The 25348-nt window shown below is 47.1% G+C and overlaps 1 protein-coding gene across 3 annotated transcripts in view; it reads left to right on the forward strand.

Moving 5' to 3' along the window:
- KAT2B (lysine acetyltransferase 2B) overlaps positions 1-25348 on the forward strand; it is a 341159-nt gene that overhangs the window by 144044 nt on the left and 171767 nt on the right. For all 3 annotated transcript variants that reach the window (XM_030202748.1, XM_030202756.1, XM_030202763.1), the window contains exon 7: positions 874-980. In XM_030202748.1, the coding sequence (XP_030058608.1) occupies positions 874-980 (107 nt within the window). The remainder of the gene's footprint in view (positions 1-873; positions 981-25348) is intronic.

Consider the following 25348-nt stretch of genomic DNA (forward strand, 5'->3'; position numbering starts at 1 on the left):
TCCTTCCAAATATTCAGTCCTTCTCAATTCTTCTAACATTCATCTCTGTTCACACCACCGGTGTGACCACTCACCTTTTACCTCACACTCCTTTCAGCATTTATCTCCTATACCTCCCCATAAATCACTTGTGTCTCTCAAATCAGTACTTTCTGAACCTGTCCTGTGGGACCCCCAGCCAGTTGAGTTTTCAGAATATCCACAATGAATCATTTAACTGGGGCAGCCAGCATTTAAACTTATGTGCTGGCACTGATGCCTGAGGTCATGCTAGCACTGCAGAATATACATATAATCAGTGCAATTATCCCTTTAGGTTTAGGTGTGCTGTTCATCTCCTCCCTGCTGAATTATTGATCATCTTATCTTGGTGTCTGTGCATTGTATAGTGCACTGCAGTGATGTGGCACAGGGAGTAGGGAGTACGGAGTACTGTCATCTTAAAGTTTTACTTCTAATCGCAGCTGAACAGTTCTTTACATGCAGGAAACAGCATAAACCCTCTATTCTTCCTGTCTCTTTCCTTTGACAACACTCTGTACATACAGACATTGGTGAATAAACACAGCTCCTTTTTACTGTGCTAGTGGGCAGGTGTTCAGCAAGTGTAACATGCTCATGTTTGACTACATTGGCTAAAGGATCTTGTATTTTTCACTTTGAGCTCTGAGGAATCGGTGGCATGGAAGTTAAACAAAAAAAAAAGTCTCTCTCCGTTTTGCTTTTTCCATGAAATCAGAAGCTAGGAAGGCATTTATCCAGGTTTTTGTCCAACAGTGACATGACAGACACCTCGAGGAATCTTTGAAGAGGCTTTAATGTTTGGAGCATGTTCTTGCTATCATTGAAATTTATCTTCTCTTCTGTATCTAGATTTCTCTCCATGTTGGAGGAAGAAGTGTACAGCCACAATTCTCCTATTTGGGATCTGGATTTCATGGTGACATCTTCTCAGACTGGTCAGATAGGAATCCAAACAGGTAATGTTAAGTATATTATGCCTTACCTAGCTTATTGCTATTGAAACTGCATTTAATATTGCCAATCCTACGGCTCAGGCTATAGTGCAACGTGCTGTAGTGCAAGGGATCTGAGGCCCTTCTCTGATGATGGCGTTAGTTACTAGGGCTGTCTGCTTGGAGACTAATTGGGGGAGCAGACATGGCTGAGGAGTCAGAGAGAACTCTTGTGTATCTGGATTTTCAAAAGGCGTTTGACGTGGTACCTCATGAAAGGCTACAGAGGAAATTGGAGGGTCATGGGATAGGAGGAAAAGTCCTATAGTGGATTAAAAACTGGTTGAAGGATAGGAAACAGAGAGTGGGGTTAAACAGGCAGTATTCACAATGGAGAAGGGTAGTTAGTGGGGTTCCTCAGGGGTCTGTGCTAGGACCGCAGCTTTTTAATATATTTATAAATGATTTAGAGATGGGAGTAACTAGCGAGGTAATTAAATTTGCTGATGACACAAAGTTATTCAAAGTCGTTAAATCGCGACAGGATTGTGAAAAATTACAGAAGGACCTTACGAGACTGGGCGGCTAGATGGCAGATGACGTTTAATGTGAGCAAGTGCAAGGTGATGCATGTGGGGAAAAAAGAACCTGAATTATAGCTACGTCATGCAAGGTTCCACGTTAGGAGTTACAGACCAAGAAAGGAATCTGGGTGTCGTCGTCGATAATACACTGAAACCTTCTGCTCAGTGTGCTGCTGCGGCTCGGAAAGCGAATAGAATGTTGGGTATTATTAGGAAAGGTATGGAAAACAGGTGTGCGGATGTTATAATGCCGTTGTATCGCTCCATGGTGCGACCGCACCTTGAGTATTGTGTTCAATTCTGGTCGCCGCATCTCAAGAAAGATATAGTGGAACTGGAAAAAGTGCAGCGAAGGGCGACTAAAATGATAGCGGGGATGGGACGACTTCCCTATGAAGAAAGACTAAGGAGGCTAGGGCTTTTCAGCTTGGAGAAGAGATGGCTGAGGGGAGACATGATAGAGGTATATAAAATAATGAGTGGAGTGGAACAGGTGGATGTGAAGCGTCTGTTCACGCTTTCCAAAAATACTAGGACTAGGGGGCATGCGATGAAACTACAGTGTAGTAAATTTAAAACAAATCGGAGAAAATCTTTCTTCACCCAACGTGTAATTAAACTCTGGAATTCGTTGCCGGAGAACGTGGTGAAGGCGGTTAGCTTGGCAGAGTTTAAAAAGGGGTTAGACGGTTTCCTAAAGGACAAGTCCATAAACCGCTACTAAATGGACTTGGGAAAAATCCACAATTGCAGGAATAACATGTATAGAATGTTTGTACGTTTGGGAAGCTTGCCAGGTGCCCTTGGCCTGGATTGGCCGCTGTCGTGGACAGGATGCTGGGCTCGATGGACCCTTGGTCTTTTCCCAGTTTGGCATTACTTATGTACTTAACTCCTCCTACTCCCAAAATTAAAAAAAAAAAACAATAAACAAAAGAAATGATTAAGAACTTAAAATGAGAATTTCAATTCATTTTCATATGTTTTAAGCTGCAAGGGCTTACTACTACTACTATTTAGCATTTCTATAGCGCTACAAGGCATACGCAGTGCTGCACAAACATAGAAGAAAGACAGTCCCTGCTCAAAGAGCTTACAATCTAATAGACAAAAAAATAAATAAAGTAAGAAAATCAAATCAGTTAATGTGAACGGGAAGGAAGAGAGGAGGGTAGGTGGAGGCGAGTAGTTACAAGTGGTTACGAGTCAAAAGCAATGTTAAAGAGGTGGGCTTTCAGTCTAGATTTAAAGGTGGCCAAGGATGGGGCAAGACGTAGGGGCTCAGGAAGTTTATTCCAGGCGTAGGGTGCAGCGAGACAGAAGGCGCGAAGTCTGGAGTTGGCAGTAGTGGAGAAGGGAACAGATATGAAGGATTTATCCATGGAGCGGAGTGCACAGGAAGGGGTGTAGGGAAGGACGAGTGTGGAGAGATACTGGGGAGCAGCAGAGTGAGTACATTTATAGGCTAGTAGAAGACGTTTGAACAGGATGCGAAAACGGATAGGGAGCCAGTGAAGGGTCTTGAGGAGAGGGGTAGTATGAGTAAAGCGACACTGGCGGAAGACGAGACGGGCAGCAGAGTTTTGAACCGACTGGAGGGGGGAGAGGTGACTAAGTGGGAGGCCAGCAAGAAGCAGATTGCAGTAGTCTAAACGAGAGGTGACAAGGGTGTGGATGAGGGTTTTGGTAGAGTGCTCGGAAAGAAAGGGGCGGATTTTACGGATGTTGTAAAGAAAGAAACGACAGGGCTTGGCAATCTGCTGGATATGAGCAGAGAAGGAGAGAGAAGAGTCAAAGATGACCCCAAGGTTTCGAGCTGAGGAGACAGGGAGAATGAGAGAACCATCAACAGAAATAGAAAACGGGGGGAGCGGGGAGGTGGGTTTGGGGGGGAAAATGAGAAGCTCAGTTTTGGTCATATTTAATTTCAGGTGGCGTTGAGACATCCAGACAGCAATGTCAGACAAGCACACTGAAACTTTGGCTTGGATGTAAGGTGAGATATCAGGGATAGAAAGGTAGATTTGGGAGTCATCAGCATAGCGATGGTAGGAAAAGCCATGGGATGAGATTAATGAACCAAGGGAAGAGGTGTAGATAGTAAAGAGGAGGGGATCAAGAACAGAACCCTGAGGTACGCCGACAGGCAGAGGGATAGAAGTAGAAAAGGATCCACCAGAGTGAACACTAAAGGTGCGGAGGGAGAGGTAGGAAGAGAACCAGGAAAGGACAGAGCCCTGGAATCCAAGTGAGGACAGGGTATCGAGAAGTATGCTGTGATCGACAGTGTCAAAAGCAGCGGAAAGATCAAGAAGAATGAGGATGGAATATTGACCTCTGGATTTAGCCAGTAATAGATCATTGGAGACTTTAGTAAGCGCAGTTTTGGTTGAGTGGAGAGGGCGAAAACCAGATTGTAGTGGGTCAAGAATAGCATGTGAGGAGAGAAAATCAAGGCAGCGGCGGTGAACAGCACGCTCAAGTAATTTGGAGAGAAAAGGAAGGAGGGAGATGGGTCGGTAATTAGAGGAACAAGTAGGGTCGAGTGAAGGCTTCTTAAGGAGATGTGTGACCATAGCATGTTTAAAGGCAGCAGGGACAGTCGCAGTGGAAAGTGAGAGGTTGAGAATGTGACAGATAAAAGGAATAAGAGCAGGAGAGATGGCATTAAGAAGGTGGGTGGGAATGGGATCAGAGGAACAGGTGGTACATTTTGAGGAAGAAAGGAGAAGTGTAGTTTCCTCAATAGTAACTTCAGGAAAGGAGGAAAGGGAATGAGGGGAAGGAGAGAGAGGGGAACGGACTAGTTGAGGGAGAGGTGGTGAGGTAGAGAAAGCAAGGTTTATCTTTTGAACCTTGTTGTGAAAGTATTCAGCAAGGGTCTGAGGAGATAATGAAAGGGGAGTTGGGGGAGGGGGCACCTTGAGGAGAGAATTCAATGTGGTGAAGAGAAGTCAAGGATTAGAGCCAAGAGAGTTGGTCAGTTGGATATAATAATCCTGTTTGGCACGTAAAAGAGCAGATTGGAAGGAGGTCAGCATGAACTTAAAGTGTAAGAAATCAGCAAGGGCCCGAGATTTCCGCCAGAGGCGTTCGGCGGAGCGGGTACAGGAACGTAGGTAGCGGATATTAGAAGTCAGCCAAGGTTGGGGTTTTGTACGCCTTTACAGGGCGGGTCATCAAAGGTGCAAGAGTGTCTAAGGCAGAGGATAGAGTATTGTTGTAAGAAGAAACAGCCTCGTTGACAGACGTGGATGGTGCCACAGTAGAGAGGAGGTTTGAAACATGGGAGGATAGAGATGAAGGGTCAATATCGTGAAGATTCCTAGATAAATTAGGTAGGATAGGACGGGACTGGGAGGGAGGAGATTTAAGTGTGAAAGTTATAAGATGGTGATCAGAGGAGGGATGATCAGAGGCAAGGAAACTAGAAGGTGAACAGTTGGAGGAGAAGATGAGATCAAGACAGTGACCATTTTGATGAGTGGGGGAGGTGGAGCATAGTTGGAGATTAAAGGAGGACGTTAAAGCGAGTAACTTGGAAATATAAGAGTTGGAAGGATCATTAGCAGGAATATTAAAGTCACCAAGGATGAGAGAGGGGGAGGAAGGATCATGGAAGAAGGCAAGCCAGGCGTCAAAGTCACTGAGAAAGGATGAAAGGGACTTATCAGGGGGACGATAAATGACCGCTATTCGAAGAGGCAGAGGAGAGAAAAGGCAGATAGAGTGGACTTCAAAGGAGGAAAAACAGTGAGATTGAGGCTTAAACTAGATCAGTGGGAAAAAGCAGACATTTGGTTTGGAGTGCATTTTTCAGCGTGAAATATTTTCCAAGGATACTGTTAAACTTGGAAACTGGAACAACCTGATAGAGACGATACGGAAAAAGCTTGAGGGAGGTCGGATGAATTTAAGCTAAGAACAAACAGAAAAAGATTCCAAGTCATCTGAGACAACTGCTCCTAAGAAAGTTTTAAAAAGGAATTAGAAAGACGTGTAAAAAAAAAAATTGGCTTGGAGAAACATTAGGTATCTTGGAGACCTTGTGGAAAGAGAACAATCAATGTGATATGTAAATATCAGGGTATTCAATATACTGAAATGGCAGAGCAGACAGAAGTGGTGGTGACGGGAACGGGGGGGGGGGGGGGGGTAAATTTTCTAAATAAGGCACTAGTGTATACACCCCAAATCAAACATATAAATGGCAAGTGACCGACTCACTTGCTAATGCGCATTAGAGACTTCCCTCTCTGTCCCGCCCTTGCGTCAAGACGTGATGACGTCAGAGGGAAGAACGGAGAGGGAAACGGAGTCAGACGCTGGCGCTGCAGCCTGGAAACAAACATTGCGCGCACCAACCTCCCCCTCCCCCCCATGCCTGCTACTGCTCCCGCCCCCCTCCGTATCGGGCCCCCTGCACTGACCTGACAGCGCCTCTCACCTCTGTGTGGAAGCGCTGCAGGCAGCAGCAGAGCAATCTGCTGCTGCCTGCAGCGCTTTCACATGGAGGTGAGAGGCGCTGTCAGGTCAGTGCAGGGGGCCCGGCACGGAGGGGGGAGGGAGCGGCGGCAAGGAGGGTAGCTGGAAATCTCACCCGTTTTAACAGGCTTAATGGCTAGTACACACATAAGTGATGAGACAGAAGTGGTGGTGACGGGCACTGGGGGGGGGGGGGGCGTTAATTCTCTAAATAAGGCACTAGTGTATACACCCCACATAAATGATGATAATACTAGCTTCCCTATCATCAAGCCGATCAATCCATAGACTGGTGGGTTGTGTCCATCTACCAGCAGGTGGAGATAGAGAGCAATCTTTTGCCTCCCTATATATGGTCATGTGCTGCCGGAAATTCCCCAGTATGTTCTCTATCTCAGCAGGTGTGTGGTCACACAGCAGCAGCAGCTCTGGCTAGGTCTCCAAGCCTAATTGTTTAGGTTTTGTTGAGTACCTGGGGTTGAGGGCTCTTCATGAGTAAGTGCAAACCTGGTGGTGCCAGGTCCCTCCTTTTCTCCCCCCTCCCGCTGGCTCCATTAAACAAACAAAAAAAAATTAAAAAATTTTAAAACATTCAAAAAGGACGTCCATATGCAGCTACTCACTGGAACAAGTCGTCGCTGCTCGGAGCAAGAAGCAGGTAATTTTTACCTTTTACTAGCGGGCAGGGGGTTCCCCCGAACGGTCTCCACGTGGCTATGGCCTCGGATGGCAAGGGCGCGAAAAGATGCTCCCCGGAACGCGTTCGCGCGCCTAGCGAGGAAGCGGGGGGCTCGAAGGTAGAGTTGACCTTTTTGGGCGCCCTTTTGGAGCCGGGAGAGTTCACCGTATTTTCCTCCGGCGCGGTGGCCTTTTCCGCCTTAGGCGCCCATCCCCCGCAGGCTGCCCTCCCAGTCGTGACCGGCCACGCGGTTCGGTCGGCTTCTGCTTGGGCCGCCCTCGAGATGGGAGACGTTAACAGCTTGGTCGCCCTTGAATCGGGCGACAGTAAGAAGTCAGCGAAATTAAAACGCCCTTCTTCCCGCGCGGCTCCTTCTCGGAGTTTCGCGCCAGACGCCATTTTGGATGCGCAACACGCTTCTCACCCGCTACTGGGAGCGCAGATGGAGGGCGCCTCTAGGGCGGTTTGCGGCTCCTACGTGGCTAGGGCGTGTCTGACTGTTTTGCAGCGGGCTTCCCCCTCGGACCCTTCCTGGAGGGCGGAATGGCCGACCCTGGAGTCGGGTTTGGCCTACTTGGCAGACTTGCTGTATGATGTTTTGAGAACCTCGGCTAAGGGTATGGCTCAGACAGTCTCTGCGCGGCGGTGGCCCTGGCTTAAGCACTGGTCTGCTGACCATGCCTCTAAATCTCGCCTAGCCAAGTTGCCTTTTAAAGGCAAGCTGCTCTTTGGGGACGAGCTGGACAAGATCGTGACGGAGCTGGGCACGTCCAAGGGCAAGAGGTTGCGGGAGGTCAGGACTCGGGCCGGCAGTGCCCGTCCTGGTTCCTCTAAGGGCCGATTCCAGGAAGCCCGTCGGTATCGCCTGGGCAAGTTGGCCTCCTCTGCCTTCGCTTCCTTCAAACGGAACTTCTCCCCCAAGCAGCATTCCTTTCGTATGGACCGCCGTCCAGGAGGTTTGTCCTCCGGCCTGCCCCCAGGATCGCGTACCCAATGACGGGGACCTGGTCCATCGCCCAGTGCAGATAGGAGGAAAGTTGTCCTCGTTTCTGGGCGAGTGGACCAGGGTAACTTCAGACGCTTGGGTTCTGGAAGTCATCCGAGACGGCTACAAGCTAGAGTTCTGCCGACCCCTAAGGAATGGGTTTGTAAACTCTCCTTGCAAGTCTCAGGTCAAAGCAGCTGCCGTGCAGCAGACTTTGAACAACCTGATTCCGCCTGGGCGCGGTGGTCCCAGTAGATCAGCTTGGCAAAGGGCGCTACTCCATTTACTTTGTGGTGCCAAAGAAAGAAGGCTCTGCTCGGCCTATTCTCGACCTCAAGGGAGTCAATCGGGCCTTGAAAGTTCAGCACTTCTGGATGGAGACCCTCCGCTCCGTAATAGCTGCGGTGATAAAGGGAGAATTCCTGGCCTCCCTGGACATCAAGGAAGCTTACCTACATATTCCCATCTGGCCGCCTCATCAGCGCTTTCTGCGCTTTGCAGTGCTGGGCCGACACTTCCAGTTCAGAGCCCTCCCGTTCGGGTTGGCTACGGCTCCGCGGACCTTCTCCAAAGTAATGGTGGTCATCGCGGCCTACCTCCGCAAGGAGGGAGTGCAAGTCCACCCCTATCTGGACGACTGGGAGAGCTACAGACAGGGTCATTTCTCTTCTGAGCTCCCTGGGATGGGTCATCAACTGGGAGAAAAGCCAGCTGCGCCTGACTCAGTCCCTGGAGTATCTGGGAGTTCGATTCGACACCCAAGTGGGCAGAGTGTTCCTGCCGGACAACCGAAGCATCAAGCTTCGGACCCAGGTGGACCAGTTCCTAGCCTTCTCTACTCTTCGGGCTTGGGACTATGTGCAGCTGTTGGGCTCCATGACGGCCACGATGGAGGTAGTGCCCTGGGCCAGGGCTCATATGAGACCACTACAGCACTCTCTTCTGCGGCGGTGGACTCCAGTCTCGGAGGACTACGCTGTACGCCTTTCTTTGGATCCAGCGGTGCGAAAGGCGCTGAGCTGGTGGCTGAGGCCAGGCAAGCTGTCCGCAGGAATGCCTCTTACGACCCCGGAGTGGGTTGTCGTCACGACGGGCGCCTGCTTGACGGGCTGGGGAGCCCACTGCCTGGGACGGACAGCGCAGGGGCTCTGGTCTCCTGCAGAGACGAAATGGTCCATCAACCTCCTGAAACTCCGAGCCATTCGGTTGGCGCTTCTAGAGTTTCTCCCGGCACTGGTGCTGAGGCCTGTACAGGTCCTCTCGGACAATGCCACGGCTGTGGCCTATGTCAATCGCCAGGGAAGTACCAGGAGCGCCCCTCTAGCCAAGGAGGCCATGAAGCTATGCCTGTGGGCGGAAGCGAATCTGGAACAGCTGTCGGCGGCCTACATTGCGGGAGTCATGAATGTCAAGGCGGACTTTCTCAGTCGCCATACCTTGGATCCCGGAGAGTGGCAACTGTCTGCTCGGGCGTTCTTGGACATCACGAAACGCTGGGGCCGGCCGAGCCTGGATCTGATGGTGTCCTCGGCCAATTGCCAAGTGCCGCATTTTTTCAGCAGAGGACGGGACCCTCAATCTCTGGGAGTCGATGCTCTTCTCCAGCAGTGGCCGGCACAGGAGCTTCTTTACGTGTTCCCGCCCTGGCCCATGATGGGCAGGGTGTTAGGCCGGGTGGCAAAGCATCCGGGCCGGGTGATCCTGGTGGGTCCGGATTGGCCCAGACGTCCCTGGTATGCGGACTTAGTCAGACTCTCTGTGGGCGGCCCTCTGCGGCTGCCAGCGGAGCGGGGCCTCTTACATCAGGGTCCAGTGGTGATGGAGGATCCCTCCCCCTTTGGTCTTACGGCCTGGCTCTTGAGCGGAAGCGGCTGAGGAAGAAGGGCTTCTCGGACAAGGTCATTGCCACTATGCTGAGAGCGAGGAAGCGCTCTACTTCTACCACTTACGCCAGGGTTTGGCGTACCTTTGCGTCGTGGTGCGAGGCAGGCTCTATATCGCCCTTCACTGCTCCAATTTCTTCAGTGTTGGCGTTCCTGCAAGAGGGGCTGGAGAAAGGCCTGTCGCTCAGTTCACTGAAAGTCCAGGTGGCGGCTCTAGCTTGCTTCAGGAGTCGCCTGAAGGGGGTTTCCCTGGCTTCACAGCCAGATGTTGTACGCTTTCTCAAAGGAGTTAATCACCTGCACCCCCCTCTGCACTTGATAGTGCCTACGTGGAATCTCAATCTGGTACTACGGACCTTGCAGAAGCCACCCTTCGAGCTCTTGCCAAGGGCATCGCTGAAGGACCTGACGCTGAAAGCGGTCTTCCTGGTGGCTATCACATCAGCCAGAAGAGTTTCCGAGCTCCAGGCTCTCTCGTGTAGAGAGCCGTTCCTGCGATTCACTGAGGCAGGAGTATCGATTCGCCCAGTGCCCTCCTTCCTGCCCAAGATTGTTTCTCGATTCCATGTGAATCAGCAGCTTTACCTACCCTCCTTTCGTAGGGAGGATTACCCAGAGGAGTACCCTGCGCTCAAATACCTGGATGTTAGACGGGTCATCATCAGAGACTTGGAAGTGACTAATGATTTCCGGAAGTCGGATCACCTGTTCATGCTGTTCGCAGGCCCTCGTAAGGGTCTGCAGGCATCTAAGCCTACAGTGGCACGTTGGGTCAAGGGGATGATCGCGGCAGCTTATGTGGCGGCAGGGAAGATCCCGCCTATTCAGCTGAAGGCACACTCTACTAGAGCACAAGCAGCCTCGATGGCGGAGTCCAGATCCGTCTCCTTGGAAGAGATTTGCAGAGCGGCTACTTGGTCGTCGGCTCATACCTTCTCACGACATTACCGCTTGGATGTGGCTGCTCGGGCCGAGGCCCAGTTTGGGGCTTCAGTGTTGCGTTCAGGGATTTCCATGTCCCGCCCTGGGTGAGTACTCCTTCGGTACATCCCACCAGTCTATGGATTGATCGGCTTGATGATAGGGAAGGTAAAATTATGTATCATACCTGATAATTTTCTTTCCCTTAATCATAGCCGATCAATCCATAGCCCCTCCCAGTTATCTGTATTGTTTGTGTTCTGGTTATATTTCAGGTTCAAGTTCAGTCTTCATTTCCTGTTCACGAGGCCTTCGTGTGCAAGTTCTTCCAATTGAAGTCTCTTCGAGTTGAGACGATTTTGTGTTACAGTGAGCTGCTGCTTCCTCTCCCCCCATTTTGGCGGTGGCTGGATTGATAACTAAATTATGCCGGCGCTCCCTCCCGCTTCGTGCGGCTGTAGGGTAGTTTTGTATCCCTCCCGCTTCGGCGGTGTTAGGGTAAGCCAGCTCCTCCTGCGGTTGCGGTAGCAGGATAAGCCAGTTCCCCCCGCGTCGGCAGGTGTGGTTTCCCGCCCACCGCCCCTGCGGTGGTGCGCTGGAATATTTCCCCTCCCCCGCTTCGACTGTGGTGAGCTGGGCAGAGTGTCCCTTTGTGGGTGTAATTCTCTAAGTGCTGAGTCCTGCGGATGGAGCTTTGATATCGACATACTGGGGAATTTCCGGCAGCACATGACCACATATAGGGAGGCAAAAGATTGCTCTCTATCTCCACCTGCTGGTAGATAGACACAACCCACCAGTCTATGGATTGATCAGCTATGATTAATGGAAAGAAAATTATCAGGTATGATACATAATTTTACCATATATGTGCATAAATGCCGAAAATCAATTTAAGCACTATTCCATAAATACAGTTAGGCATGCGCATTGCCGGGGGTCTAGGCACAGCATGGGTGGGTCGCACGCACGTAACTTATAGGATTAAGTTATGCACTTGTCTCCAGCATTTAGGCGTGAGCGTTTACACCAGCTGTATGGTGGCATAGTGAATATTTATCTGTTACTCTAGTTAGGCACAGTGTTATAGAATTACCCTACACATGTTATGTACTCCATGGAGTCAAGTAGAATTCAAATTCTGCAAGAAACAAATAGCATTGTGGAATCTGTATGCATAAAAATTCCATGCATGACGGGTTTACAGCCATCCACCTGACCAAGACTGTGAACCAGATATTGAAATGCCAGTTGAGATTATACCTTAATTTCAATTACCCCTATATTGACTGGATAAATGTTACATCAGGGAGATAAAATTTCTAGTTGTAATAAACGACTGCTTCTTGGAGCAACTGGTCCAGGAACCGACTAGAGGGGGAGCCATTTTGGATCTGGTTCTTGGTGGCATGCAGGGCATAGTGCGAGAGTTGGCAGTATTGGGTCCCCTGGGAAGCAGTGATCATAACATGATCAAGTTTGAGCTACAATCTGGGATGAACCCGCAAAGGAAATCTACTACAGCTGCACTTAATTTTCGAAAGGGCGACTATAATAAAATGAGGAAAATGGTGAAAAAGAAATTGAAAGGATCAGCTGCTAAGGTTAGGACACTAAGGCGTGGACGTTATTCAAAAATACCATTTTGGAAGCCCAGTCCAGATGCATTCCACGCATTTGCAAAGGTGGAAAGAATAGAAAACGACAGCCAGCATGGTTAAAAGGCGAAGTAAAAGAGGCTATTACAGCCAAAAGATTGTCCTTCAAAGAATGGAAAAAGGATCCAAATGAAGAAAATAAGAAACAGTATAAGCACTGGCAAGTCAGATGCAAAGCATTAATAAAGAAAGCTAAAAGAGAATATGAAGAGAAATATGCTGCAGAGGCTAAAACTCACATTAACAATGTTTTCAGGTACATCAGAAGCAGAAAGCCTGCAAGGGAATCCGTGGGACCATTAATCATGAAGGAACAAAGGGGGTGCTTAGGGAGGACAAGGCCATAGCAGAGAAACTGAATGAATTCTTTGCTTCGGTCTTTACGGAAGAAAATGTAAGAGATTTGCCTGTACCGGAAATGGTCTTCAAGGATGATGATGCGGAGGAACTGAAAGAAATTTTGGTGATTCTAGAAGATATACTGAGCCAAATTGACAAATTAAAGAGTAGTAAATCACCTGGACTGGATGGCATACATCCAATGGTACTCAAAGAATTCAAGCATGAAATTGCTGATCTGCTGTTAGTGATATGTAACCTGTCGTTAAGATCGTCTGTAGTACCTGAAGATTGGAGGGTGGCCAGTATGATGCTGATTTTTTTAAAAAAGGGTTCTAGGGGTGGTCTGGGAAATTACAGACCGGGAAGCCTGACGTCGGTGCTGGGCAAAATAGTGGAAACATTATTATAAAGCATGAAATTGCAGAACACGTAGACAAACATGGTTTAATGGGACAGCATGGGTTCAGCCGAGGAAAGTCTTGTCTCACCAATTTGCTTCATTTCTTTGAAGGCGTGAATAAATATGTTGATAAAGGTGAGCTGGTTGATGTAGTGTATCTAGATTTTCAGAAAGCTTTTGATAAGTTCCTCATGACAGACTCCTGAGAAAATTAAAGAGTCATGGGATAGGAGCCAATGTTCTGGTGTGGATTAGGAATTGGTTATTAGAAAACAGAGGACATGGTTAAATGGTCATTTCTCTCAATGGAAGAGGGTGAAGAGATGAGTGAGGTGATTAAATTTGCAGATGATACAAAACTATTGAAGGTTGTTAAAACATTTGTGGACTGTGAAATATTGCAGGAAGACCTTAGGAAATTGGAAGACTAGGCATCCAAATGGCAGTTGAAATTTAATGTGGACAAATGCAAGGTGAGGCACATTGGAAAGAATAATCCAAATCATAGTTACCTGATACTAGGGTCCACCTTGGGGGTCAACACTCAAGAAAAAGATCCGAGTGTCGTAGATAATACTCTGAAATCTTCTGTGCAGTGTGTGGCGGTGGCCAAAACAAACAGAATGCTTGGAATTATTAGGAAACGGATGGTGAATAAGACCAAAAATATTATAATGCCTTTGTATCTCTCCATGATGCGACTGCACCTTGAGTATTGCATTCAGTTCTGGTCTCCGTATCTCAAAAAAGATATAGCGGAATTAGAAAAGGTTCAAAGAAGAGTGACCAAAATGATAAAGGGGATGGAACTCCTCTCGTAAGAGGAAAGGCTAAAGAGGTTAGAGCTTTTCAGCTTGGAAAAGATATGGATGAGGGAAGATATGATTGAGGTCTACAAAATCCTGAGTGGTATAGAATGAGTAGAAACAAATTGATTTTTTTTACTCGTTCCAAAAGTACAAAGACTAGGGGGGACACTCAAGGAAGTTACATGGAAATACTTTTAAAACAAATAGGAGGAAATATTTTTTCACTCAATGAATAGTTAAGCTCTGGAACTCTTTGCTGGGGGATGTAATAGCAGCAGTTAGCGTATCTGGGCTTAAAAAAGGTTTGGACAAATTACTGGAGGAAAAGTCCATAGTCTGCTATTGAGACAGACATGGGGAATCAACTGTTTGCCCCAGGATTGGTAGCATGGAATGTTGCTGCTAATTGGGTTTCTGCCAGGTACTTGTGACCTGGCTTGGCACTGTTTAGAAAACAGGATAATGGGCTAGATGGACCACTGGTCTGACCGAGTATGGCTACTCTTATGATCTTATATTCTCCTGACTAAAAGTGGAAAGACAATAATAGGAGATGTCAATTGATTAATTTTGAACTTATATTTCATCTTGTCCAAGAAATTAGGTTCAAGGTGGTGAACAGATAAGATAAAAACTTAGGCCGTCTTTTATTAAGGCGCGCTCACATTTTTAGCGCATGCTAAAATTGTGGGCGCGCTAAACGTTAGAGACGCCCATAGGAATGCATTGGCGTCTCTAACGTTTAGCGTGCCCACAATTTTAGCGCACGCCAAAATCGTGAGTGTGTCTTAGTAAAAGACTTTCTTAGAACATAAGCAACACTTAATCTAATAAAAACAGTACTAGAAATAAACTTTTCAGAAGCATTGGGAGAGCAGTATTCAAAGCCCTTTTGGTAGGTACAATGCTGTTTTACCTGAGAAAAAGAGCTTTTTGATTATTGCCACAAACTAATGAAAGGAAAATCGTGTATATGTCGTCAGTACACCCTTTGGGGTTTTGGAGGTGTTTCCAGGTTAGACTTGGAGTGTGGGGGAGGCTTTAAAAGAAAGTCTCAAATTTGTGCATGTTCTTCAGCTTTGGTGATAATCTAAGCAAACTACCTTAGTAGTGTTGTATTCTCCAAGGACAAGCAGGCAGCCCCAGGTCTGGAAAATCTTCCTAGCAACAGAGTTTGCTTGAGTCTTCGAGCGTGCGCGCGCGCGCATGTGCGGCCATCTTTCAGCCCATCGCGCGAGAACCCCACTTTAGTCTCTTTTTTTTCCGTGGTTAAGGGCGGCTGTTTTTCAGTCGCTCTGCTGCCTCAGGAGAGAGTCTTCGTGTGTTCGCGTCTTTTCGCGAGTGTTTTTAAGTGGCTTTCAGCTGTTTGTTTCTTTTCTGTTTAAAAAAAAAACAAAGTTCCCTTTTTTCTTACCTTTTCCCATCTAAGTTTCAGTTCGTGGTCGAACGCGGCCTTTTTGGCCACCCGTGCTGTTTTCTCTCCCTTTTTCTGCTTATAATTAGGCACAATCGAGAATTTTGATTTCGCCGCTGCTATTTTTCCATCCATGACATCGAGGATCGCCAGCGGCTTCAAGAAGTGCACTCGATGCAACCGGGCAATCTCAGGTACCGATCCCCACGCGTGGTGTATCCAGTGCCTTGGGCCCAACCATCGCCCAAACGCATGTAAGTTGTGTCTTCTAAGCCTTAAAAAGCGGACACTGGCGTCGAGACAAGATCAGCGGGAACGTTTGGAGCTTTGCCCGGTAGTTTGATGTCGACAGAGGTACCGAGGTTGGCGGTGTCAATATTGGCACCGGAGAAAGCATCGACGTCAGGAGCGCAGGTAATGGCTGTCCAGGGACCATCTCACACTGGCAGCAGTGAGCCATCGAGTGGGTCTCCACCTGCCTCGAGGGCCCCTGCGGTGCAGGCCCATCGGGACCGACCTCTTTCGGACCCGTCCCCGAGGAGGCGTGTGGATTCCACGTCCTCCTCGTCGGTACCGAGGGGTGCCGATGACGTGCCTCGAGCGAAGGGTAAGAAGCACTGTCATCGGTCTCCTTCTCGTCACAGTACCGAGAGCTCCGGACCGTCGAAGGATTCGGCACCCGTGAAGTGTCGACGCCAGGAGGACCGCTCACCCTCCATCCAAGAGGTGTCGATGCGCCTGTCCCCAGACAGCCCGTTACCGCCTCCTCGCCCTAGATAGATTCTGGCTTCGACTCCTACACCGATCTCACAGCCTTTCTCGACAGACACTCTTGACGAGCGCTTCCGAGCTATTCTTCCAGGGATTCTGGAAGGGCTGCTGTGACCATCTGTTCCGGTACCGGTGGTGCTTATGCCATCAGTACCGATGATAGATGTGGCGGCTGGCTCCCCGTCCGTGGTGAGGTCTGTGACGCCGGCGCCGCTTGCGGCCTCGGCTGCCACCCAAGTTGACTCCCCGTCGACATCGATGGAGGGAGCTTCATCGCCGCTGGTGCGGGAGTCCACTTCTCAGCATCGCCATCGAGGATATGGTTCCTCGGTGTCGAGACGGGCCCAGCTTCGGACTGCAGTCAGAGAACTAGTGTCCAATAACGAGGGGGAGGCCTTGTGAGAGGCAGAGGAGGACCCAAAATATTTCTCTGATGAGGAGTCTTGTGGTCGCCCTTCTGATCCTACTCCTTCGCCAGAGTGAAAGCTTTCTCCCCCGGAGAGTTTGTCTTTCTCTTCCTTTGTCCTGGAAATGTCTACGGCCATTCCCTTCCCTGTGGTAACTGAGGATGATCCCAGGGCCGAGATGTTCAACGCACACACTGTCATGGCTGCGTGCCTCTGACCTGGAGAATCGAGTCCAGCAGCGGATTGCGGATGCTCCTTGCCGGGGGAATAATATTTTTGGTGAGAAGGTCGAGCAGGTGGTACAGCAGCTCCACCAGCGGAAAACCGCCCTCGACAAACTCTCCCACTGGGCGCCTTCAGCATCTACCTCATCAGGTAGACGTTTTTACGGGGGAAAGAGGAATGCTGCCTATACTTATAATAAGCGTAGGTACAATCCACCTTCCCGACAGCCTGCTCAAGCTAAGCCCTAGCGCGCTCGTTCGCGTCAACAGCGTGCGCCTCAACAGACCCCCGCAGCTCCCCAGCAAAAGCAAGGGACGGGCTTTTGACTGGCTCCAGGCGAGCATAGCCGACATCAAAGTGTCCGTGTCGGGCGATCTACTGGTCGGAGGGAGGTTAAAATATTTTCACCAAAGGTGGCCTCTTGTAACCTCCGATCGGTGGGTTCTTCAAATAGTCCGGCTAGGATACTCCCTTAATTTGATACCCAAACCTCCAAATTGCCCACCGGGAGCTCAGTCCTTCAGCTTCCAGCACAGGCAGATACTTGCAGAGGAACTCTCCGCCCTTCTCAGCACCAATGCGGTTGAGCCCGTGCCACCGGGGCAGGAAGGGCTGGGATTCTATTTCAGGTACTTGCTTGTGCAAAAGAAAACAGGGGGGATGCGTCCCATCCTAACCTAAGGGCCCTGAACAAATATCTGGTGCGAGAAAAGTTCAGGATGATTTTCCTGGGCACCCTTCTTCCCATGATTCAGAAAAATGATTGGCTATGCTCTCTGGACTTAAAGGATGCTTACACACACATCCTGATACTTCCAGCTCATCGGAAGTATCCTCGATTCTGTCTTGGAACGCAGCACTTCCAGTACTGTGTGCTACCCTTTGGACTCGCTGCTGCGCCCAGGGTATTTACCAAATGCCTGGCAGTTGTTTGCAGCGTCGCTACGCAGACTGGGAGTGCATGTCTTCCCTTATCTCGACGATTGGCTGGTGAAGAACACCTCGGAGGCAGGGGCTCTTCAGTCCATGCAGATGACTATTCAACTGCTGGAGCTACTAGGGTTTTTGATAAATTATCCCAAGTCCCATCTTCTTCCAGTTCAGAGACTACAGTTCATAGGGGCTCTGCTGGATTCACAGACGGCTCATGCCTATCTCCCCGAGGCGAGGGCAGACAATCTTCTGTCCCTAGTTTCCTTGGCCAGAGCGTCTCAGCAGATCACAGCTTGGCAGATGTTGAGACTTCCAGGCCATATGGCCTCCACAGTTCATGTGATTCCCATGGCCCGTCTTCAGATGAGATCAGCTCAATGGACCCTAGCTTCCCAGTGGTATCAGGCTGCCGGGAATTTAGAGGATGTGATCCAGCTGTCCACCGAATTTCATAATTCCCTTCAGTGGTGGACAATTCGATCCAATTTGACCTTGGGATGTCCCTTTCAAATTCCTCAACCTCAAAAAGTGCTGACAACAGATGCATCCCTCCTGGGGTGGGGAGCCCATGTCGATGGGCTTCACACTCAAGGAACTTGGCCCCTCCAGGAATCAGGTCTTCAGATCAATCTCCTGGAGTTGCGAGCGGTCTGGAACGCTCTAAAGGCTTTCAGAGATCGGCTGTCCTATGAAATTATTCAAATTCAGACAGACAATCAGGTGCAATGTACTACATCAACAAGCAGGGGGGCACCGGATCTCGCCCCCTGTGTCGGGAAGCCATCCAGATGTGGCTGTGGGCTCGCCGGTACGGTATGTTTCTCCAAGCCACGTATCTGGTAGGCGTAAACAACAGTCTGACCGACAGGTTGAGCAGGATAATACAACCTCACGAGTGGTCTCTCAACTCAAGAGTGGTACGTCAGATCTTCCAAGCGTGGGGTACCCCCTTGGTGGATCTCTTTGCCACTCGGATCAGTCACAAGGTCCCTCAGTTCTGTTCCAGACTTCAGGCCCACGGCAGACTAGTGTCAGATGCCTTTCTCCTTCATTGGGGTAAGGGCCTCCTGTATGCGTATCCTTTCATAACTTTGGTGGGGAAGACTTTGCTGAAACTCAAGCAAGACCGCAGAACCATGATTCTTATTGCTCCCTTCTGGCCGTGTCAGATTTGGTTCCGTCTTCTTCTGGAGTTGTCCTCCGAAGAACCATGGAGATTAGAGTGTGTTCCAACCCTCATCACTCAGAACGAGGGGGCGCTTCTGCATCCCAACCTCCAGTCTCTGGCTCTCACGGCCTGGATGTTGAGAGCGTAGACTTCACTTCCTTGGGTCTTTCTGAGGGTGTCTCCCGAGTCTTGCTTGCTTCCAGGAAAGATGCCACGAAGAGGTGTTACTCTTTTAAATGGAGGAAGTTTGTCGTCTGGTGTGACAGCAAGGCCCTAGATCTCGCTCTTGTCCTACACAGACCCTGCTTGAATACCTTCTGCACTTGTCAGAGTTTGGTCTTAAGACCAACTCAGTAAGAGTTCATCTTAGTGCTATTAGTGCTTTTCATTATCGTGTGGAAGGTAAGCCTATCTCTGGACAGCCTTTAGTTGTTCGTTTCATGAGAGGTTTGCTTTTCTCAAAGCCCCCTGTCAAGCCTCCTAAAGTGTCATGGGATCTCAACGTCGTTCTCACCCAGCTGATGAAAGCTGCTTTTGAGCCACTGAATTCCTGCCATTTGAGGTATTTGACCTGGAAGGTCATTTTCTTGGTGGCTGTTACTTCAGCTCGTAGAGTCAGTGAGCTCCAAGCCTTGGTAGCTCATGCTCCATATACTAAATTTCATCATAACAGAGTAGTCCTCCGCACCCACCCTAAGTTCTTGCGAAAGGTGGTGTCGGAGTTCCATCTGAACCGGTCAATTGTCTTGCCAGCATTTTTTCCCCATCCTCATACCTGCCCTGCTGAATGTCAGTTGCACACATTGGACTGCAAGAGAGCATTGGCCTTCTATGTGGAGTGGACAAGCCCCTTCAGACAGTCCGCCCAAATGTTTGTTTCTTTTGATCCCAACAGGAAGGGAGTCGCTGTCGGGAAACACACCATTTGAAATTGGCTAGTGTATAATTAGTTTGCAGCCCAGGCCTGACCTTGGTTCAGGATCTAAAATGAGAGAAAAACTTACAGGCCTGTGTCTCTGACTTGAACTTCAGAGTTACTCAACCTGGTGGTAACAGTTGGTTTTGAGAAACAGTACAAAATGGCTCCTCAGGAAGATATAGCAATATGGTGGTCAGAACAGCCAGGTGCAAGGGAATTGCAAAAGTTTGTGGTTAAGCAAGCTAAAGATGAGAACATGTTCACAAGATAAAGCTACTCATTAACATAGCCAATCAGTGCTAACCATAACATAACATAGATCCTATCAGATGTGCTTACTGTCATATTACCAGTATCCTGTATGAACATATAAAAGTCAGGGTACTTCCTGCTTCAAGTTAGAGAGGGGAAACCAATGTAGCGTAACAGAACTGGCAAATTACCTAATTGCTTTCCCATGTATACCTTTGATTGGTAAAAGAAATCATAAAAGACTAAAACCCAGATTGTTTGCAGCTGGGATATTGCATTCCTATAACCAGTTGATTGTACATGCCACTTGTATATTCTTTGGTGTCTTTGGTAAGTAAATACATTTATAACCTTTAGAACTATACTATCTCTCCTTCTCTTTATCAATATCTGTTAATAATCCCTTGGTTTGGTTATAGAATAAGTGAAATATTCTATTCAGGGATGGAGTCAGTTTTGGGATGCAATCAGCCTTCTCGAGGTTCTCTCTGGTACTAGACAGCTGAACTGCAGTACCAGGCAGAACCTAGGGGACAATTAACCCCAAAATAATTCACTAGCAGATTGCGTCTCCTTCACTTATGCCCAAGCTGGGCTGACTTTTGTGGGTCATGTCACGGCTCATAGTGTTAGAGCCATGGTAGTGTCAGTGGCCCACTTGAAGTCAGCCACTATTGAAGAGATTTGCAAGGCTGCGACATGGTCATCAGTCCATACTAAAGACTTAAAGAAAAAACTAAATGACACAACCAACTATCGACCAGTAGCATCCATTCCCCTGATAGTAAAATTAATGGAAAGTATGGTAACCAAACAACTCACCAACTACCTAAACAAATTCACAATACTACATGACTCACAGTCAGGATTTCACTCCAACCATAGCACTGAAACAGTGATAACCACTCTGATAACCAAATTCAAACAAATAATTGCAACTGGAAACAATGTGCTACTCTTACAGTTTGATATGTCCAGCACTTTCGACATGGTCAGCCACCAAATACTCTCAAACATACTAGACTACTTCAGGATCGGAGGAAACGTACTAAGATGGTTCAAAGGCTTCTTAACAGCAAGAACTTATCAAGTGACTTCCAATTCAAAAACGTCAACACCATGGAAATCCGATTGCGGAGTACCACAAGGATCACCGCTCTCACCAACCCTTTTCAACCTAATGATGACACCGTTAGCCAAATCGCTATCCAATGAAGGACTCAACCCGTACATTTATGCAGACGATGTCACACTCTATATCCCGTTCAAACAAGACCTAGCTGAAATCACAAACAAAATCAGACACAGCCTCCAAATAATGAACTCATGGGCGGACGCATTCCAACTAAAGCTAAACGCAGAAAAAACACAATGTCTCATCCTGTCCTCGCAATACAACACAAACAAACCCAATACCATAATCAGTCCAGATTACACCCTACCGGTTTCAGATAGCCTGAAAATCCTGGGAGTCACAATTGACCAAAATCTCACAATCGAAGATCATGCGAAAAATACAGTAAAGAAAATGTTTCACTCAATGTGGAAACTTAAGAGAATCAAACCTTTTTTCCCAAGGGAAGTATTCCGCAGCCTAGTGCAATCAATGGTACTCAGTCACCTAGACTATTGCAATGCCATTTATGCCGGATGCAAAGAACAAATCATCAAGAAGCTACAAACCGCTCAAAACACAGTAGCCAGACTCATATTTGGGAAAGCGAAATGCGAAAGTGCCAAACCTCTAAGAGAAAAACGACACTGGCTCCCACTAAAAGAACGTATTGCATTCAAAGTTTGCACCCTGGTCCACAAAATCGTTCATGGAGAACCTCCGACATACATGTCAGACCCTATAGACTTACCTATGAGGAGTGCAAAAAGATCATCACGCACCTTCCTTAATCTCCATTATCCTAATTGCAAAGGGCTAAAATATAAATCCGCATATGCGACCAGTTTCTCATACATCTGCACGCAGCTATGGAACGCACTACCGAAGGCCATAAAAACAACGGAGGACCTAATCATCTTCCGAAGACTACTGAAAACAGATCTTTTCAAGAAGGCATACCATAAGCATTCATCATAAATACTAAAATAAACAACACCATACACGATATATACAAAACCGAACTTTTATCACATGACTGATTAAACTCTCTGAAATTAATGATTAAGCAGTACCACTTTAAACCGTATGCTGAATAGGGACTCTATATAGTCGAAGACCCAATGTACGTTACAATCCAATTCACTACTTAGGAACCTTCACGCAATACCATCATGTATTATTCTTCACTATGTATGTATGCACATGATGTATATATACAACATGATCTGTTCTTATTATGTTATGCACATGATGTACATATACAACTTGATCCATTCTAACTATGTTATGTTACATGTTTAGTACTATGTATGTATGCACCTTAACACAATACTATTTGCAACTCTGTTATCCGGAAATGGTGATGGCCTGCAAGGCAACCGCCATTACGGCAAATGTAAGCCACATTGAGCCTGCAAATTGGTGGGAAAATGTGGGATACAAATGCTACAAACAAATAAATAAATACATTCCCATCTCATTACTGCCTTCAGCAGGATACCCGACGCGACAGTTGGTTTGGGCAGTCGGTGCTGCAGAATCTGTTTGGGGTTTAGAATCCAACTCCACCCCCCTAGGCCCATTTTTATTCTTTTTTTTTATTTTTTTTATTTTATTATTATTATTATTTATTTATTTATTAATTTTCAAATTATTACAAACGAATAACAGTTTGTAAGGCAATGCAGAGAAATAATTATTAAAAGGAAAATTCAAAGATTTTTATAGAAGGTAACGTTTTAACTCTTCCTTAGACCACGACAAGTTCTTGGGGGGGGGGGGTGGTTTAGAAAACTTAAGGAGATTTTAACAGTAGAAAAACTATAATTAAAGTCCAAATTGGCATAGTGCTGTTCTTTATCCCGTTATCTCTAATTGTTAGCTGATTCCGTTCCAATCAATCAGCTAGATGGTTTTTTTTGAGTCCAGAAAAATCCTTAACTGATTTGAGTCGAAAAATACATATTTAAATCCTAACATACGGATCAAACATTTACAAGGATATGCTAATGTAAAAGTTGCTCCTAGATCTCTCACTTCTTCTCTCAGAATCAAGAATTGTTTCCTCCTTTGTTGTGTTGTTTTAGTAACATCTGGGTATACCCATATTTTTTGACCACAGAAGAGTGCAAAGGAGTTTTTAAAGTACAATTTCATAATCTTATTTAAATCCTGCTCAAAAACAAAGGATACAATCAGAGTCCATCTGGTTGATATTTCAGTCATTGAATCTTCTAATAATGCGGTTAAATTCTGCATATCAATACCAGTTCTTTGTGACGGTATATTTACCAAATTTGCTGATTGAGAAACTTCTCCACGTTTCTGAGTATTTGGAAGGTAATAAACTTTATTACAAGGAGGAATATCTTTTGGAGATAGTTTCAAAATCTCTTGTAGATATTTTTTAAAGAAATCATAAGGCGTCAGAGCTGGCGATATAGGAAAATTCAGTAATCTGAGTGTAAGATTTTGATTAAAATTCTCTATTTGCTCTATTTTGCGAGACGTTAACACTTTATCTTTAACCAAAAACATCTACTGTCGATTTCACAGTATTAACATCTTCTTTTAGCTGAGATATTTGATTTGTGGATTCCATTTTAACTTTAATGATTCTGAGATTATTGTCAATTTACTCACTATTGTAGACATTTCTCTAGTTGATTTAGCCACCACCTGGACCGCTTTCCAAATAGCCGCCATAGTGACCTCCTGGGGGGGGAGGGGGGCTCTTGCTCCAGATTGCTTTCCTCTGCCTGTCCAGGGGAGGAACCGCCGAGCAGGCTCAAACTGTCAACATCTCCGGTCCCAGTTTGACCTGGTAACTCCACTCTGGAACCTGCAGGACACAGAGGTGGATTCAGCTCCGGTGGCGAGAGAGTAATATCCGGCCCCAAGAATGGCGTCGCTCCTTCGGCGTCAGTCAACACGGGGCTCACCAGACCGTGTTCCAACGGTAAGCTTCTCATGTAGCGGTCTAGCGTTTGCTGGATTGGGGACGACGTTAGGGCAATTGGCGGTTGCCCTTTTGTCGTGCCTTTCCATTTTGTATGAGGCATCCCGAAAAGGGGAAACAAAAGAAGAGGAATTACCAGCAAGCAGCCAAGTCGTTCATGCAGTAAGCTAGGACGCCATCTTGCCACGCCCCCTGGCCCATTTTTATTCTGTTCCAGGCTACACTTTGTGTTTCTTCGTAGGTCAATTTTTGTTGTGTCCTCGCCGTTGCGAGGCCCAATTGACCCTGTTTGTTGTTTTGAGTGAGCCTGGGGGCTAGGGATACCCCATCAGTGAGAACAAGCAGCCTGCTTGTCCTCGGATAAAGCGAAGTTACTTACCTGTAGCAGGTATTCTTCGAGGACAGCAGGCTGATTGTTCTCACCAACTCGCCCACCTCCCCTTTGGAGTTGTTCCTTTCTTTGGTTTTGCTTTATAACTTTACTAAAGTGGGGTTCTCGTGCGATGGGCGGGAAGATGGCCACGCGTGCGCGGTCGCATGCCCGCATGCTCAAAGACTCTAGCAAACTGTGTTGCTAGGAAGATTTTCTGGACCTGGCGCTGCCGTGGACGTCACCCATCAGTGAGAACAATCAGCCTTCTGTCCTCGGAGAATACCTGCTACAGGTAAGTAACTTCGCTTTATCACTTCAAATCCCATGGGTAAAACCTACCCACAAGGTCTGTCTACCCGAAAGGACAGAAAACAAGCTCAAGTAGTCAGAAGATAAAATGCCAAAAAATGTTGTTGTTTAGGTCCTTATACACCTGTACTATCTATACCTTTGGCCACTCTATGTTCAAATGCTTTGCAAATTTAAGAAACTTAGGGCCCTGTTTACTAAGGTGTGCTAGCATTTTTAGCGTGCGCTAAAACTTAGTGCCGCTAACACTAAAGACACTCATAGGAATATATGAGTGTCTCTTGCATTAGTGTGTTCTAAAACTTCTAGTGCGCCTACAGAGCAGCTTCGTAAACAGGGCCCTTAAAGAGACAGCTTTTTGTTCAGGCATTTGTTAATGTTTAATGGTAGTATACAGAAAAATGATGGAAGATGATTGTAGCAGCACATTTGTATTGTTTTAATTTTGTTTCTAATTTTTATTATGTATGTTATTTTAGCTGCTAAGGTTCTAAGCGGGTTATATGTTTTTAAAAATAAATAAATGTTTGTAGTTTTCTTTAATCTACACAAATACTTGTGCTCACCACTCATACTCTGCCAAAACTACACACCATCAAATCCTGCTACTGCATAAGTAGCCACTTACGTAAATAAATTAATAGAATGCTACCATTTATGTTCCTTCTTACAGCTAGTCAGCTCCACATAGAATTAGCCCCTTTATGTGCATGTGCCTTTGAACTGAACAGTTACTGATTATTGAAACCTGTATGATAGCCACTGCCTGGCTTTCTCGCTAGACATACATGAACAGCTGCGG

Source organism: Microcaecilia unicolor, chromosome 1, assembly GCF_901765095.1.
Source record: "Microcaecilia unicolor chromosome 1, aMicUni1.1, whole genome shotgun sequence".
NCBI lineage: Eukaryota > Metazoa > Chordata > Amphibia > Gymnophiona > Siphonopidae > Microcaecilia > Microcaecilia unicolor.